An 18,177-nucleotide genomic window follows, 5' to 3' on the forward strand; every position below is an offset into this window, starting at 1 on the left:
GCATGGTGAAGTGGCACAAATCACAACTCAATCGATTATATAATGTTTGTTTGCCGACGCAACCCTTTCAAGCGATGCGAGTCCGACAAATTTGCTGACCAGCGCGCGAACAACGGGGTTGTCACAGTCAACCAACGTTTTTCAGTGTTTTTCAGACCTCGAAACTTTTCTGAACAACGGGCGACAAACGCCTTGCCAATGCAACTGTGAACTCCCCTAGTACTGTTGACCTCAAGGTGAGAAAATGTCTGCCACGATGCTCACTTTAGCGTCGTTCAAACCTGTGTTAAATCAATGATTGGTGCGCCGCCGAGGCTGAACCCAGCAATGCCAAGAACATCTCAATGTAATTGCACTAGCATGTTAATGTAAGCGCTGGATGGTGGTATATCAAGCACGTTGATGCCGATCATTATACGTCCGCCAGGTTCCGTTGCTCGCTCACTCTCATTCTCTAATAGCATGACTCTAGTCTCGAATGATCCCAGTTGGTGGCCACTCATCAATGCGAACCTTATTCGCAGCTATTTTATTGGTTCGTTCAGAGTCAGCCGCATGATGACGGTGATGTCGATCTAACGTTGACTGCGGTTGCACAGTTGCTGCCTCTGTTGGGTTAATGTACAATTGGGGTGAATAAAACTGAGTTTGGAAGAACCGCGGTTGATTTCCTTTAACATTTCCAGCACTTACACTCGGACAAGAGGTAGGTCGATCCAGTACTGGGGCAGCCCACTCGCTTAGAATTGTGTTGCAGGTCGAACTGATCTGGGTGAGCGGACTCCCACATCACAAGAACGACGTGAAAATACAACTTGTTCACGGCAGAGGCAACGGTGGTCCCTGATGACCTTTCTCTATCTCAGTGTATGTACCATGTGCTTCAATATTATGCTTAGCAAGTACAAGTTTTGCTGACTTCAGAACATCCTAGGTGCGCTATGCTGGAATGGGATATGTTGTGTACGTTTAGAAGTTTAAGCCATTGATGTTGCGCTCATTACCCATCCTCAAATCAGGATAAATATTTTGAGTATGTCTCCTCGCGTAGACTCTGTTTGTTTCTTGTAACGAGCGGCATACAGTCAATGTTCCAACAATTTCGAAAACAGATGCAGTGAGCATTCTACACCAATGCTGTCCATTCCCGTCCAAACAACTGAACTACCATGCAGGGGTGAGTGAGATTCTCAAACAACTCGTCAATTCAACACAATGACTCCCACAGTTGTGAGCTTGTTTCGAGCCTGTGATCCTCCGAAGCTGATAACTAATGTTGCTGGATTTGTCAGGCCACATCATGTACAACGCACATGATTGGATGAGTGACATTGTAGATGCAATACTTGGCGGTGAGCTATACATTTCGATGATATTGAATTGACTGAAACATCATGCAAGTCATCATGATCGCTCGGTTGCATGCTATGTATCAGCGATCCAGAAAGGTGCTGGTATTTCTTATCGTCATCTTCCTGACCATCAGAATCGCCAACGCAGTGATGACTGCAATAATGACGATGCAGTTTGCAGCGGGTGAGCTTTGGTTATGCATGAAATGTTCAAGTCCATCAGGCTCATTGGCAAGTACCAGAGGAATTCGTTCTCTCCAGCACCTTTCAGTGCGTGTTTCACTACACGGGAGAATTCCTATTTCTGGATTCCATAACTTGGATACTTGGCGCTGTATGGGAGGTCCTTGTACTGTGTCTCGCGGTCTGGATTGCTGTAAAACACTTCCATGAACTGCGACAAACACTCAAGAAGTATTATCGGAGACTGTTTCACAGTGTTAATGAAAACTCACATTATTTACTTTGCGAGGTGAGCTCATAATTTGAATGCGGTTCTCTTTTTCCGCTTACACTCTGCATGTGCTAGCTTTGTTGCTATTCCTTGCTTCCATATCGGTTTTTTGACTCAGACGTTCTCAGCGGTATGACGATTTGTCACTGACCTCTGCATCCGACCATGATTTATCGTTTCTTTAGGACCAACATTCCCTAAAATATCAGATTTATATTGGTCTCGATCAGATATTCCAGACCGTGCAGATGTTTGTGCTGGGACCACGCCTCATCCTCGGTGTTCGAGAATATCACGCTGGACTCGCAGCCAACTCTGATACGGCAACCGCCATGACTTCACTTGCTTTTCAGGAGCGCGTCCATGTGTCAACTAGCAGTAGTGTGTAGCGCAGGAGATGCTCGATATGATGGATTTGCGATGGGTGGGTGAGCGGGACAATCTGTTTTTATGTTTTGTCGTGATACTTATGTAAGTTAAAAAGGAGCTTTTGGCGAGCTATGAGTCGAGATCCCTCCCCGATGCTGAGGTTCACGCAGTTGATCTCAGTAGTGCTGTGAAGATCGTACCGGCTGGTGGAAGGCTCCCGATGCCATTGCTGGAAGATAGCTGTTTCCAAGGCTTCAGAGAAGTACTCGACCACTCAAGTGACGCCTGTGGACCCTGTCAGCATCCCCGTTCATCCAAGCTGCTCCAGTGTTACCCACTGAGTACCTCTAGCGGAATTTTGGCTTGTTGACCAGGCTGCTTCACCTTCATTGAGCTCAAGTGGATCCAGTGCTGCATTACCATCAGCATTCACATTGGGATGACGAGGGCTAATAGAGGGAAACTAGCAAGCACACTGGATCCAACTCAAAGCTACTACTTTTCAAGTATCATTAGAACAAATGGAGGCTTTATGGTGAACAACAAACAAACCAGTAAGAAAAATGATTAGACAATAACATTTGCTCAAAATCTTGAAGCCGAAGGAGTCGTATGTACTTACTCGCATGCTAGTGGCGAGAGGGTCAAGCTGCAGTTTGTCGACAACATTAATCCTGCTCACATTCAAGGAAATATGCTTACACAGTGCGGTGTTTGACTGTGAAGTTCACTCTACGTTCGTAAATACATGTTGGGCGACTTCGCGGATATCGAGAGCAGTACATTTTCTTGTTCTGGCATCAAGTCAGCGCTTCGGCGAGGTGATAGAGAGGTACGGGATACCTATTGGTATTAGTAAGGATTATTGCAATTGGGCGTGTTAGCTTCAGTTTAGGTAATTGGAGCTGAGCATCCTTTAGGTTAGGAACGAGTCTAGATGCAGATTAATGAGTTCCTAGACTGCATGGAAAGGCAGGTCAAGACAGGAATCACAGCCAACAAAGACCAACCACTAAACGGGATGGCACCATCGTCCATCTGGGGGGAAAGAGTGATGACAAAGGCTGGAAGCAGAATGCCGATATCCTAGGCGATTTTCATCCTTACCGACTGCATATTTTACCTTTTAAAATGCCCGACGACCACCTATTGAGATGGCAGAGACATTGAGTTTATGCAGGCAAAACACTGCCTGGCTCAGAACGACGACCTGGTAGTGGTGACCTCTGGAAAACGTCCAACATGACTATTTAAGTGAGTGTCGACTACGGTATTCCGAGATTATAACATACCCTGATCAGAGTAGTGTGTCACCTATGCGGCTGCAAAGCGTCCGTCAGGCTTGTGTAAGGGCCTTTGAAATGGACTGTTGAATTCCATTCTGCTAGCAAGACCGTCAGAGTAGAACACCGAAGAGACACGCCAGCGATGTTCTGCCCTCAGTGTTCGTGAACTAGGTTCCCACATTCAATCGACGAGCTCATCCTGAAATCTGGGCGACTGTAAAACTGAAATACAGTCACCTAAATTTCATGAGAGCCGTAATTTGCATACACTATGCAATCTTTTCTGATATGCTGGCATGGAATCTAGATGGGGAATACCGCAACAGTGCGCACTATAATGAGATATTGCTCGGATTTGGAAGCAGGATGTCGATTTCCTAGGCAGCTATTGGTAAGGATTATTGCGATCGGGCGTGTTAGCTTTTGTTGCGGGCATTACTAGCACGAACTAATCCATCGCTGAGCGCTGATCACTGTCAGATGGTCATGTCGTCGGCAACAATAATCTATGGCAAGCACAATTCAACGATCTTGAGTATCACATTTTGAATAAAGAGACTTACGGCTCGAGCGTGCACCTCTATTACGAATATGTATGGCATCTAGATAAGGCGCGCTGAGCAAGGAGTAGAAAAGCAAAGTAAGAAGTGAAAATTGGGGCTCAAGTCAGAAGGCGCCAAGCGCACCTGACAAAGTATCAGCAAGGCACCGATTACAGTATTCTGACATACGTACTTGATCAGAGTCGCACTGCGGTAGCGTTTCACCCATGTGACTAGACTCGTAACCAAGCATCCATAGTAGCGTAAGTCAGACCGGTCAAGAGCCTACCATACGACTGCAAATCGTGCGTCGGATTTGTATTAGGGTCCTTGCAATGATCTGTTGAACCAAGCATGATCGTCAGAGGAGAGCGCCGAATGAGACGCTGACATACATGTCCACCAATTCTTTCGATCCAAGTCGCTCCGGGATCAGCAGATGATCACCCGAAAGTCTATGCATCCTCTCGAGTGATTGTCTGCTGGCCCATGTTTGAGAGTAGTATGCCTAATAGCAGACAGCTGATAACAAGAGAAATCCGTGCGAAACAGACTCACCTTATTATCATCTGTCTGAGTGCAAAGAATGAAGCTACAGTGATCGTAGAATCGTGCGTCGGGTCTGTACTTGTGATCTATTTGAAGCCCATAGCAAACTAGCACATCCATCAGCGTCAATCGTCGAACGAGATTGTGACATACATACACCCATTAACATTGGCATCGATCGGGGCGACCTCGGAGTAACGTATCTGAGCCCAGACAGCTGATAGAGCAGGAATCCCACGTGATTGTACGGCGACCACATTCGCACAAAGAGATTATGATTCGTAAATGTCCTGGTGACTGATACCATTTGCCGAACAGCTTGCAGCTTCACGATGCTGTCCCCTATCTTGAAGAACGAACAAAGAGCGAGGGGAGGGACTAGTAAAGCTTGAGCGTATCTGAGCTCAGACAGCTGATAGAGGAAAAATCCCATGTAGCAAGGAAGCTTGCCTAGATTGAAGAAAGGAAGGAAGAAGAAGCGGCAGTGATTGGAAAAGCCCAGAAGGCTGACAGTACCATGACTATGTCGCAGTTCATGGTGCTATCAGTCATCTTGAACAAACAGACGGAGAGCAAGAGGACTGGAAGGTAGAAGTAGGGATAGCGTGTCTGAGCTCAGACAGCTGATACCTCAATGATATCACGTTAAAGGAATCTCGCTCAAACGATCATCTGTCTGAGCACAACGAAGGAAAGAGGAGAAGTGAGAGTGAAAGTGATTCGTGTAAGTCCAGATGGCAACCAGCTTTCCATGGAAAACATGTGCTACCCGCGATCTGAACCAGACTCAAGCGAATGGTTAACAATGGGAACAATGTGGAAACCCATAGATGACCGTGCAGCGGTAACTCGATGTTTGATTTTCTATCTGGGCTAACTGTATGGATGGAAAAGTATGTAGGTCGCAGAGCATCAGTACATATCGTAAATGAGAATTCAAATGCCTACCTTGAACGTCGAAATACATGGTTTGATCCATTGGTGGGCTGCAGTAAGACTTGATGCAGATCAATACTCGAGCGAGTGCGAAGACAAGGGAAGGAGGAACGCCAGGACTCGGGTACACGTGAATGATAAACGCGTACGGCGGTGCTATATGTAACACAAACGGCGGTTCGTCCGATGGTCATGGAAGGGAGCAGGTACGAGATAAGTCGAAGAAAGTATTGAGGGTCCGAGAGTATGTAAGTACGTACTTACGAGGTCAGAGCCGGCTAGAACTTCGAAGACGGTGCCACATGCAGGCGCATGAGCGGTGCTCGCAGGCCGTATCGTCAATGTACAGTTCCTAGAGTATGGCATTAACTCAGAGTAGTGGAGCAAGACACAAATCACTTACAGTTAGCAAAAAATTCTAAAAAAGCCGTCTCCAATGCGTGCGCCGGATGCAGGCTCCCCCATTGGAGCGCGCAGATCAGCATGGGTATTTTATGTACGGGCGTTTATCGCAAGAAGTCGTATTACAAGTCCGTTCAGAAATGCGCATCTACGAGTGAAATTGAGTTATGAACTAGAGTTATGCCAGTGTGCTGGCAAAAGGTACATATGTAATACTTACATGGTGCATATGAACAGATTTGAATCTACTGCATGGTCGGTAAGAAGTACTAGTATTGCGATGATGGTAGAGACCGGTGGCCAGGATTAGAGAGCGGCGGTTTGATTCTGGATTTGGTGGTGAGGGATGATAATCGTGTTTAGAAACAACTAGAAGATGGAGGGTGGGGATGAATTAGAAGATGTGAACGTGGACGGGTAGCGTTATGTATCTGTGCACAATGGAGATGATCAACAGGGAAAAGAGACGATTTGTGGAACGAGTGCTCAGTGAATTCGGGTGAGAATGAAATGGAGAGCGACTATGTCGAGGGCGGGTCTTTTATGGAGGTGGGTCGCAGCAACATCCAGGTTGAATAAGAAGCAGGTTGTAGGGGGGTATTCAACTTTGGAGTATCTTCCACGTGGCGTACGAAGTCCAACTCAGGGAAACGGAGGATCTTTAGTATCTTTACTGATTCGCACCTCGAGTGAATTCTCGGCGACACGACTCAAAAGCTTGAACGGAAGTTTGATGAAAGATTTCAGCAAAATTTCAGTTGCAACTTGCAAGACAGTAGTACTCGGGGCCCGGGGGTTACCGGTCCCGTAGTATACGAAAGAAGTTTAGTCAGTTCAACTATCTTCCTTCCGCTCGAGTTGATAGGTCTAACTATGTAGGGGAGAATCAACACCTCTACGACCTACCTCGACCATCTTTCTGGCAATGTACCCACCAGGTGCATAAATTCCGTGTCCTCGATTCCCACATTGAATCAGCAATCCTTTTTCGATTCGCCGACATGCATTCTAGAAGGGGGATACTGGAACGACTGAGACTCTTCCTTCGTCTATAAAAGGCTGTCTAGAGGAGACTAGGGAAGACTGCAAACAACGCGTAGCGCTATGAATAGATGTTTCTCGTCGGACTTTGGCTTGGCCATACGAACCGGTCAAACTAGTAGCGGTGCGATTTTCGTCTCCTGCCTATGAAATTGCTGAGCATGATGAAAAATCCGAAAACGAATTTGTTGTCCATTTGACGGATCTCACTCAGTAACTCACAACCTTTACCAGTTCAAGTAAAGAAACCTCAAAAGATCACTGAAATACAATCGCCATCGACACGAGCCTGTACGATCGGGTATCGAGCTTCCTGCCTGTTGCCGTTGATCGTGCAGGTCCTTTATCCCATGTGCGATTTCTCTTTCATTGTTAACTTGTGGATGACGCCATATATCCAACAGTGCATCGTGCGCCACTGCTGCGACCACTTCCGCAGTGCCTCCCAAACTGATCAACAACACTTACTACTGGTACCTGGCACCTCCCCTGCAGTGCTTGTCCTCCAAATGAGCCATGGAGTCGAGCGTGCGCCTGGGATCCATTATGTTTATATCCACGCTACAAAGTCACGGTCAGGCGGTATCATCAAGATTCACATCAGTACTCCCGGTGTGCAAGTCATCTAGCCTATATTGTTTCAACGACTGTCTTCTTTGTCGCTAAACTATTTTTCATATTAGATTGTAGTCTGATTCCTCCGCATACAATATTAATGTTATTTTCTTTCTTCCGAACGAGTGACTGCGCAGTTGCGGGCATTATCTGAAGACGCGGTTGGTGTTATCTTTCTTCGCTTCCGAGGTCCTGACGTGTTCTGCTTGACAGTGTCGCTATCACTAGAATCTGGTCCGTGCTGAGGTGATTATTAAGTAAGACCGTTTCGAAAGCCAGAAAGCATAGCACCTCAAGCTCATAATCGGGATCTCTTTCATTGCGATCCTCATGGTTCCAGTGGGATGGAAGCCCTGTATATGGGTCCCAACCATGTTGATGGTTACCAGCATCCAGGTTCCACTGATAGTTTCCTGCAGAGCCCGACTAAGTTGACTTCTCAATCAGACGCTGGAGTGGCAACTCCAGCTAGTACGACCTGCGCCTCTCTAAGACCTAAGTGCTGACTAAGCTAACCCAGCCCTTGCTCTCGGCCTCTATTGGTCTCTAGTACTTGCCCTGCTGACCCTCTGCCCTGCTGACCCCTTGCTAGGAGGTGCCCTACTCCAGCGCTGTTGGAAGATTGAAAGGCACTGATCATGCAGAGTCCAGTGCCTATATCGCCAGCAACAAGCAAGTTATATTTACTAGAGTTTAGAAAATACCGCCGCAGCAGTGGCGCAGCATTTTCCTAATGCCCCTGTTAATTACGGATCGTGAACCAGGATGTATCTGACAGCTCACGATACACTACCACAGCCTTTAATGACTGGGACGTACAAGGCAACAGATAGTAAGGTTAGTCATATTTGCTCCGCCTCGGCTCATTTTGTGTTTTTTGTCTGATTTCTCTGGTGCAATGCTACAGAATGAGAACTTGTTAAGAGTCATCGGTGGGCCGCCCGGTTATGCCTCAGGCTCGGTTACCAAGGCAAAGAGAGTGCAAACGCTTGTTGATGATGCTTAGACCTGTGTTAGATCGATCACTACATGATTTCATATGGAACTACTCATTGATGCAAGTGCTGCAAGAACACCTCGAAAGTGGCGTTCGGTAAACAAGCCGCCGACTTCACGAAACACCGTTCAAACATTCCGCGTGTATGACAAGTACTGGTTCGTAATTCAAAATTTACTTTGATTCAATCGAGGGTTTCCACCTTTGCTTGATTTCGCACCGCAATACTTACTTCACCCAATCAAGGGTCTTGAAGGGGGATCAAATATCCATCTCCATACCGATTTTGGCAATAGAAGCGCTGGACGGTGGTATATCTGGCATGAACGCTATCGTTACTCTACACCCCAACATTTCCCCCTCGCTCACATATCCCTCCAACATGACCATAACTTCAAATGATCTCAGTTGGTCGCCAATGATCAGCGCGAATGTTGTTTTCAGCTATTGGTTGGGCTCGTCGTCAGTTTGGTGATGTCTCGATCTAACATTGACTTGCGGTCTCACAGTTGCCGCCGGCGTCGTGGTGATATACGATTGGGGTGAGCAGGATAGTGTTCGAAAACCGCTGGCGTTCTCATGATATTTCCAGTACTATCACTCGGACAAGAGGTAGGTCGATGTTATCGTCGTGGCGGCAAACTCGCTAAGAATGGTGTTATAGATTGAACTGATCTGAGTGAGTCACAGAGTCCCATATCAGAAGAAAAACAATGAATTCGCGACAGAGGCAACGCTGGTCTTTCATGACTGTGTTGTATTTGGTTGTTCGTATCTCCTGTTATACTATGGCGTGATTGGCGGTTGTGCTGACTCCAAATGTTCTAGATGCGCTATATTGGAATATCATATTCTGTGTATGTTTCGGAAGCCAACAGATTGGCGCCGTGCTAATACCTCATCTCTCATGATCAGTATCGGCGCTTTGTGTATGTCTCAAGTGCGCTGTGTTTGATTCTTCTGACCAGCGGCACCAGCATATATGCCATTGATTTCGGAGACAGATGCAGTGAGTATTCCGTAGCCCTTTCATTGCCATCCAATTAATACACTCATATGTAGGAGTGAGTGAGATTCTGAACATTGAATATGGCTCGACATAATGACTCAATAGATGTGAGTCGGAGCGTTTGATCCTAGTACGAGGCTGATCGCTAATTGGGTGTTTCAGGCAATATCATAAACTATGTAACAAATGTGACAAATGTGATCGTGGCTGCTATGTTGGGCGGTGAGTTACCCAGCTGCAATACGTTGATGATATTGACTCGACCGAAACATGATGCAAGTCATTATGATTGCTCGGTTATATGCCATGTATCAGAGATCTAGGATGATGCTCATCTTCCTTGTTATTGTCTTCTTGGCTGTCAACATCGCATGCGCAATTATCGCGGCAATAGCACTCAAGGGTATTATGGCGGGTAAGTTTTACTTGTTGACCTGAAGAACATAGCTTATTAGACAAATACCAGAGGAGCTGATACTCTCTGGCACGTATATGTGCACTTTTGAATATGAGGGAAATTTCCAGCTTCTGATGGCAATGATTTGGATGCTCAACACTGTTTGGGAGGCCCTCGTACTGTGTCTTTCAGTCTGGATTACTGTGAAACAGTTTCGTTACCTGCAACGGCTCCGACCATCGACAGGATCGACCATCGGGAACTGTTTCAGGGTGCTGATCAAATCTCACGTGCTCTATTTTGCAAGGTGAGCTTGTAACGTGAATGTAGCTATCTTTTTTTGCTCAAGTTCCGCACGTGCTAGCTTTGTTTGTGTCTCTTGCCTCCAGCTTTGTGTTGTCTCTCCAGAGCTCTTCGTGCGTCGATCTGTCGCTGACATCTGCATGTAGTCACTGCTCACCATTTTTGTAGAATTCAAATTCTACAGGAAGTCTGATACTCGATGGTGTTTGTCAAATTTTCTTGCGCGTGCAGATGTTTGTCTTGGGACCACGCCTCATCCTCAGCGTTCGAAAAATTTACGCAAAACTCGTGACCGACTCCGACGCAGAAACTAGCATGGCTTCGATTGTTTTCCAGGAGCGTGTACATGTATCAACTAGCAGTACTGTGTAGGGAAATATTTGCCGAGTGTTCTGCAGGGAGGAGAAATCTGGTTGAGGATCCTTCGTAGTATTTATTTAATTCATGGTGCTTCGAAGTATACCTAAGACAACGATTATGTAGACAAACCCATTTCTTGTTGTATCGTGAACCGCCCGCCCACACTTGCACTAAGTGGCAAGCTGAAATTATACCGGAGGAATGTCTGGCAACTAACCCAGTCCTTGATGCTAAACTGAGATACAACAAGAATCGGTCACCGTATGGCGGTTGATTCTACACGTTCCGCTGCGCAACTTTCATCGATGTCCTTGTTGGTCAGACCTATGCGAAAATTTTGGCTAGTGTCATCCTACTATTCTAGTAGTACTTGAATTCCGCAAACTGCGGATTATGCATTCGTGAACCAGGATGCATCTGGCAGGCCATCAGTAAATTCACACATTGCTTAACTTCCTTTTTTGTGACTTGCCGCCGGCAAATTTCCCAAAAAGGAGCGGATAAGTCCCTCGCAAGAATGGTGACACCCACTTGCTGTAAACTTGCCACAAGGCAATTTTAAGTCGAAAAAGCAGGTCCTTCCTCTTGACTGTGACTTTTTCCAGTCTTTTCTGGCTTTTTGGGCAATTATTTTTAACAGTAGCACTTATTTTTCCGTTGCGTAGCGCAAATTGGTGATTCTTATTTCACTTATTGTATGCTTATTTCACTTATTTCACACTTTTAATATAAAAATAACCACAAAAACACTGGCATTTTGTAAATTAAGCGAGGGAAAGAGCATGCAAGTACTAGTAAGTAGCGAAATATAGACGTCAAGCAGGAACAAGCGCGAGAGATTCAATTTACTATGCGGCACCTCTACACCTGGGGGCGTTGGAGGAGATGCCGTTGATGCTGGAGACGTCGATGTTGAATAACTTGGTGACAGCGTGTCTGGCGATGTGGGTGGTGTGATGTAGGAAGAATTGGGCAGAGGGAAAGCAGGCTTTGGTGGTGAAGGATAACAATGGCCATATGTGGGTGTAGTAGTAGTAGGCCACGGGATGCTGGGTACTATCGACAGAAAACGAGTGACTCTACAAAATACAAATTGTCAGTTGAATAATAGTAGTGAATAATAGAAAGGTACTACCAGTCGTCGTCGACGATGATTGCGCGCTCATCGTCGGAATCCTCATCCAGAATGGTGGACGCACCACCGTGACGCCTCTTCACAGCGATTTCTTTTGTGCGCTCCCAGACGTCTTGGAGGACTGACTCTCGGAGCTGGTTGATGGATTTCATATAGCCTCTGGTCGCCTCGCCGTAGTTGGTGTCCGAAAACGCCTTGAGAGCGTTACTGGCCTTGCCCGTGACTTTGTTCAAGCTGTGGGGGACCTTGACGGCCTTCCCTTTACTGTTGAATTTCAGTTCACTGACGCGCGTGTCCCCACCGATAATATTGAGGGCGCGTTCCATCTGAAACACGAGAAATAAGTTAATCGTGGTTTGACGAGAGAGCAAATATACATGCCGCCGCAGTGGCAAGACTCAGAGCTCCCTTCGCGTATGAGGTCTTCCTGTGGCTGTCAATAGCGCCCAAAGTAGCGCACCTATGCTGTACCAGAACCTGAACGAGGAGTTCAGACTGGAAGGGTTGTTTGTATTTGCCGTCCTCCGTGATGCTGCCGTACAAAAATCCTAGCTTGAGACGTAAGTTTTTCGCAAAATCTTTGCGATCCTCATCACTCTCGATATCGTCCTGCGTCGACATGAAGTGCGTCAGTACTGTGATGGCAGTAGTGCCAACGCCGTTGCGCCACTCTGATAGCCGCTGGGTAGCCTATTTAAAACAAAACACAATCAGATACGAATTGCGTCAACAATCACTTACTAGAGCCATAACCGGCCCATCGGGTGTGACCGTGTGAGGTATATCACCGTAAACTGCATTCCAGGTGTCCTGGATGGTAGCTGCAAAGCGTCGTCTCCGACTCGAGTCGGCCCCAAACTTCATCTTGGTCCCCAACGGCGGAAATGAGAGTTGGAATGAAGACTGCGCTCCACCTAGTGACTGCCCGAGGACCTCCAGGAAGGTTTTTGATCCTGTAAGCAGAACGAGGAAGGATCTCCACTTCTACAGGACCCAATGCGGCACCAGAACCAGCACTTGAGATGCTGGAAAGACTATGAGTATGCGCAATGGAAGACTTTGTCCGCTTGGTCACGGGAGCTTTGTGTTTGACACCAACATTAGTCTGCATTATGTGTAGTCAGTATAATTTAAATGTTAATCACGAAAGCATACTACCGTGGACGTGACCCGCAAAGATACTGGTTTGGATTCGACCTTGACAATGGGCTTGATGTGACTAATGAACTCAACTTCGGACGAGAGCAAATCTTCCTCGATCATGGAGGCATGATCATCACCGAAGTCATCACCGACCATGATGTCGTCCTCGAAGGGAGCATCTTCAAGTAGGGCATCCTCGATTGTAGTCGTCCTCAATTGCATCGTCCTCGATTGCGTCATCGTCAGTCAGGTCGTCCTCTATGTCTGCAAGTTTGCGCTTGACACTCAGTTGACGGAGTCGTAGGGTAGGATGCTGGTTTTCGATTGAGAGCCACAGCTCGGCGGATGTCGTCATCATAGTATCCTTTGGGCACCTGCGTAGAAGGAGGAGGTTCAAGATCAGATTCCATGTCAGTGTCGGATGCGTAGTTGACGAGCGACGCTACTGCTGGGCGAGCCACCTCAACATCCATATCGCCATTATCGTCAGTGACAGTGTCAGGCTCAAGTGTGTTGAGCTGTTTGGGGGCCAGGTTGGTATTGCGACGGGCTGAGTTTGCTTGAATGGAAGTATCAGGGACCATAGAAGAAATCTTGACGCCCTGGTAACATAGTTAATGTTGACACGTCAAGAAAAGAATTAAATAAATGAACTCACCTGAGCGGCCCCCTTTGGTTTGGACATACGGGCAAGGGCCTGAGAGCGCTCGACTGATTCATCCAAATCATCGTCTGCAAACAGAGTCACAAAATGATCTGCCATGCTATCAGCCCCAGCACCGGTGATAGTATTGATGGGTGTGAGTGGGGCACCACCGCTACTAACAGTACTCCCCCTAGTGAGTTTAGAGGAGGGAACCATACTAGAGAAGTCAGAAGGCATCGTAGATGGTCGTCTGTGCTTCGAGGCAGCGGCGGCAGAGGTAAGCTCTTCAGGGATCTCCAACCTCCAATGCGAAATACGCCCAGCAGCAACACCGAATTTTGCAGGACCTGCTGTAGAGCTATCATCACCATGAAGCATTAAATTGAAAAAGAAAAGAGCCGTCTCGGTCAGATAGTGCATTATGGTTGAGAAGTAAGCTCCTTACACATCACCAGACTTCTTATCGTTGTCACGTGGCATTGTTGATTCCGAGTCATCGATAAGGCCAGCTGCTTCGATTGCGTCTCTCACTGGCGTCTTCACTGGTAACACCGTCCTCTTCCCCTTCTTTTTGCGTGCTCCAGGCACTCGCGCCTCCTGCTCCTCGTCCTCTGCATCACTCTCAGGATGTTCGACATTAGCACCGGCTGCTGATTTATCTCTAGCCCTACCACCCTTGCCTTTAGCGCCAATGGCCTGATCCTCGGCCATAGTCGAGTTAGAGGTCTCCATGGGTTTCGCAACCTTTTTTACAGGGCGTGGGCGGGGACGAGTAGGCTTTGGTGCATCAGCACGTTTAGCAGCTTGGTCTGTCTGCATTTTTTTCTCAAATGCAGCAACGCGCTTATATCCTTCTTGTACAGCCATTTCACTTGCCTGCTTTTCCTCTTTTTCACGCTTGTCGTCAGCGAACTTTTGAGCTTTGGTACGTCTTTTGGTATAGCCTTCGGCCTCAGTGAGGATACGTCCTGGATGCTGAGTTGCATTTTTAGGACGAGTCATCATGCGTTTCGGAACTGCGCTAGCAGGCTCAGACATGGTATCGATGGGGGGGTTCGGAAGGCTGAAGAAAGAGACGACAGTGGTAGTTGGCAACAAGGTGAGTTCCGTCACAATTTTTCAAAAATTGAAGCCTAGGCTGATTCTGACCAAATGACCTACTTGTGCCCTGACGTACCTACTAATATATTGGTGCGATCTGTTGCAGTTGCCGTGGAACCTCAATTTTTACTAATATTCTTTCCAGAATATTATCAATGCAACTCTTTGCCTCAGGCTGCAAGATATCAACGTTTACCAAGACCTTTCCGGCGAGATAGTCTACTAACACTTCCCACACCGTCATCATGTTAGTTTTCATTTGTGGGTGCAAGGAGACCAAAACCTGTCTGGTGAGGAGATAGCTGACACTTCCCGCACCGTTAATATATTTATTTTGTTTACTAGTACAGGGAGACCAACGTTTACCAAAGCCTTTTCGGTACCCGGGTGCAAGGAGACCGAGGTTACCACCAATTTTCCGTTGTGGCTTTAGCGTCGACGTTTACTAAAACCTGTCTGGTGAGGAGATAGCTGATCCTTCCCGCACCTCTAGTATATTAATTTTTGCTCGCAGGTGCAAGGAAACGGCGGTTAACCACCGCTTTTCCAGCTTCAACATCAACGCTTACCAAAGCCTTTTCGGTACCGTTTGCTCGCATCCCACATCTAGCCTTCACTTTAGCATTAAAGTTTGCCTTGGCTGTGCTAATGTGGTGATTACAACCGCGCCCCAAACCTTGAGTGTTTTGGTCCTCAAAATACTCGAGAGTCGATTGTCAACAGCAACATCCCAGCATAGCACATATGCCTCCCCGTCGTGTTCACCACCTGCATCAGCTTCCATGCCCTGTTCCAGGATGCTTGCAGTTGGTTTCGAAGCCAGTCAGGTCTTACCCACCACAGGCGCTCAATTCACCCTACTTCAGGACCGTCCCTTCGGGACATCCCATCACCACCCCAGTCACCACTTCCCCCGCCATCCCGGTCACCCTCTCTCCCTCGAGATTTCTCACTGCCCCCTCGAGATTTCTCACTGCCCCCTCCAGATTTTTCACAACCACCCTAGCCGTCATCTCCCATACTCACTGGTCCAGTCCACGAGGATTTAAATAGCACTGATGCCGAATTCACTGATGCGAGCGAGCGTTACTTTCGTACGTATCATTCAGTGTTAAACGGTACGTTTCCTTCAAGTTTCAGTACTCTGTTTTTGACTCGTATGTGTTTAGGACGACCATGCGCAGCTGATGGAACATTTCTGCCGCATGGCACTCCCCCAACTCCCGCACCATTGAAGGCTCCTGATGATTGGAGTCCCTATCGCAACAGAATAGAATTCGAGCTAGCAGAGTTCGCATTCAAAAAGTGTCACATGTCTGCAAGAAATTTGGATTTCTTGTGTGACTTAATGGCCGCAACTCTTGCGAGACACCATGACACCCCTCCATTCGCAGATCACAAAGATCTACACAATGTTATAGATGCGACACAACTCGGTGATGTCCCTTGGCAGTGTTTCTCGGCCCAATACTCAGGAGAACGACCTGAGGTTGTCCCGCCATGGATGGATGATGAATTCGAGGTCTGGTACAGGGACCCCCGTGCGATGGCACACAACATACTCGCCAACCCTGATTACAAGGATGAGATCGACTACGTGCCGTTTCATGAATACGACGCATCGGACTCCACATGCCGATGGAAGGATTTCATGTCCGGAGACTGGGCATGGCAACAGGCAGTACGTCTTTCATATCTTTATGGTATTGCTTTGGATATCGCTCATATTTCGTCAAGGACACCATATCGAAAGATCCAGAAACACATGGATCTTCCTTAGTCCCAATTATTCTCGGTAGCGACAAGACCACTGTCTCTGTGGGCACCGGCAATAATGAATACTACCCCCTCTATGCCTCGATTGGTAACGTACGCAACAATGTACGGCGTGCACACCGTGATGCCCTCGTAATCATCGGTTTCCTCGCCATTCCTAAAAGTATGTATGTTCATATTTTAAATTTTATTATTCATCTGAGCTATGTTACAGCTGACAAGAAGCATGCTAAAGACGACGTATTTCGTATCTTCCACCGCCAGCTATTTCACAGCTCTCTGTCTGCGATTCTCTCCAGCCTCAAACCTGTTATGACCACGTATGAGGTCGTGCGCTGTGGAGATGGCCATTTCCGGCGCGTTATATACAGTCTAGGACCCTACATAGCGGATTATGAGGAACAACTCATGCTATCCTGCAACAACAATATACATTGGCAGATGAAAATGAACGAGTCGTCCCTGATATTGCACTGCAACCAGATGCCAATGTGGTTGAACCACAACCTGGAATCGACATTGACGACGGCGAAATAGTTGATGGTCCAACGGTACTCGCTTCTGTAGCACTTGTGAGAACTCCCCGTAAGTAACCTCCTGCAATGTTTAAACTTGATCCTCACCACTGTATCACACAGAACGAAAATGGGCTCAGACAGTAGCAGCATTGGCACATGAAGTTGCCGTTCCAGATCTACGACGCCTCATTCGTCACTTTCTGTTCTCCCAGCTCAATCCGGATGATGCCCGCAACCCTGAAGACATCCCAGCTGCTCGATTACCTCGCCATGAAGGGAAGCTTCGTGTCTTCAATTCTGCTGCTGCGACGTTTCACGCCCCCAGTGATCCAAGTGGCATTGGTGGCATGTGACGCGAACACATTCGCGCATGTCCACTCTGGCGGAACGAGTACCCACGCAATGATTGTATATTCATCAATACTGGTTCAGATGCTGAAGGGATGCGAGGACTCGAAGTTGCGAGAGTCATTTGTTTCTTTTCATTTAACCACAACTGGGAAGTGTATCCATGCGCTCTCATACACTGGTTTGAGAAGATCGGCGATGATCCTGATGAAAACACTGGTATGTGGATGGTCGCTCCAAGCTTCCATGAGGACGGCTCGAAGAATATTGCGGTTATTCATATCGAGACGGTCTTCCGTGCAGCACACCTGATACCTATCTACGGTTCCGAGTATATTCCTCACACCCTCAAGTTTTACCATTCTCTTGATACTTTTGACTCATTTTATGTCAACAAATATGCTGATCACCACGCCTTCGAGATAGCGTCCTGACTGGATGACATAGGTGGGTCCTCAATTTAATTATTGGTCCGCTGCTAATTAGGTCCTAGGTACCGCCTCATCCTCACTATACCCCCCTTCAGAACAACATTCGTGAACTTCGGGCCCTCCTCAACTTCGAAGGAGCGTTTGAAGGTGCTCAAAGCGGATGATGATGAGGCATATATGAAGCTTATCGATACAGCAAAGGATACGTGCATCACCCACTTGCTGCAGCAGACGGATGCCTATCTCGATTCGCTCGCGCACAGAACCCTGAACTCGCTGTCGAGGCATCCACGAAGTCCAGCCATTCGTCGAGTCGGAAACCAAGCATTGACCATGGTCATGACGGTGTTCCTGAGCCCGCTGCACAGTGCAATCGTTGACGCCTTTCAACCTCCCTCCATATGTGTCTCCTTTCGTTTTCATCCTCACATAGACCGCAAGACACTCACCCTCGTCGTACACGTGTA

The 18,177-nt window shown here is 47.3% G+C and overlaps 6 protein-coding genes across 6 annotated transcripts; 2 read left to right on the forward strand and 4 right to left on the reverse strand.

Annotated features, from left to right (window-relative positions):
* Positions 1-760: 760 nt before the first annotated feature.
* DFJ58DRAFT_789120 (uncharacterized protein) lies at positions 761-1,423 on the reverse strand (the record flags this gene model as incomplete). The annotated part of the gene is given in 4 exon segments (XM_041390183.1): positions 761-964; positions 970-1,126; positions 1,298-1,357; positions 1,392-1,423. Coding segments are annotated over 3 exon segments (249 nt in total), but the record flags the coding sequence as incomplete, so codon positions are not given.
* Positions 1,424-3,937: 2,514 nt separating this feature from the next.
* On the reverse strand, positions 3,938-5,973 carry DFJ58DRAFT_841526 (uncharacterized protein; the record flags this gene model as incomplete). The annotated part of the gene is made up of 10 exons (XM_041392718.1): positions 3,938-3,967; positions 4,025-4,063; positions 4,197-4,236; positions 4,399-4,511; positions 4,562-4,638; positions 4,706-5,073; positions 5,357-5,429; positions 5,501-5,644; positions 5,749-5,772; positions 5,892-5,973. 10 exons carry the CDS (start codon positions 5,971-5,973, stop codon positions 3,938-3,940), a joined length of 990 nt encoding a protein of 329 aa, XP_041243848.1.
* A 1,741-nt stretch (positions 5,974-7,714) lies between these two features.
* Positions 7,715-7,966, reverse strand: DFJ58DRAFT_660657 (uncharacterized protein; the record flags this gene model as incomplete). Its single annotated transcript, XM_041382164.1, has 1 exon — positions 7,715-7,966. A coding segment is annotated over one exon (252 nt), but the record flags the coding sequence as incomplete, so codon positions are not given.
* A 3,777-nt stretch (positions 7,967-11,743) lies between these two features.
* On the reverse strand, positions 11,744-14,574 carry DFJ58DRAFT_728062 (uncharacterized protein; the record flags this gene model as incomplete). Its single annotated transcript, XM_041385547.1, has 8 exons — positions 11,744-12,011; positions 12,208-12,437; positions 12,489-12,557; positions 12,607-12,852; positions 12,903-13,116; positions 13,176-13,492; positions 13,549-13,894; positions 13,982-14,574. 8 exons carry the CDS (start codon positions 14,572-14,574, stop codon positions 11,744-11,746), a joined length of 2,283 nt encoding a protein of 760 aa, XP_041243850.1.
* A 1,222-nt stretch (positions 14,575-15,796) lies between these two features.
* On the forward strand, positions 15,797-16,950 carry DFJ58DRAFT_660611 (uncharacterized protein; the record flags this gene model as incomplete). The annotated part of the gene is made up of 3 exons (XM_041382159.1): positions 15,797-16,318; positions 16,375-16,584; positions 16,636-16,950. 3 exons carry the CDS (start codon positions 15,797-15,799, stop codon positions 16,948-16,950), a joined length of 1,047 nt encoding a protein of 348 aa, XP_041243851.1.
* Positions 16,951-17,374: 424 nt separating this feature from the next.
* DFJ58DRAFT_716437 (uncharacterized protein) lies at positions 17,375-17,713 on the forward strand (the record flags this gene model as incomplete). The annotated part of the gene is made up of 1 exon (XM_041384219.1): positions 17,375-17,713. The coding sequence occupies one exon, from the start codon at positions 17,375-17,377 to the stop codon at positions 17,711-17,713; it is 339 nt and encodes a 112-aa protein (XP_041243852.1).
* Positions 17,714-18,177: the final 464 nt, after the last annotated feature.

The sequence above is a fragment of the Suillus subalutaceus genome (genome assembly GCF_016647625.1).
Source record: "Suillus subalutaceus strain FC151 chromosome Unknown DFJ58scaffold_54, whole genome shotgun sequence".
Lineage (NCBI taxonomy): Eukaryota > Fungi > Basidiomycota > Agaricomycetes > Boletales > Suillaceae > Suillus > Suillus subalutaceus.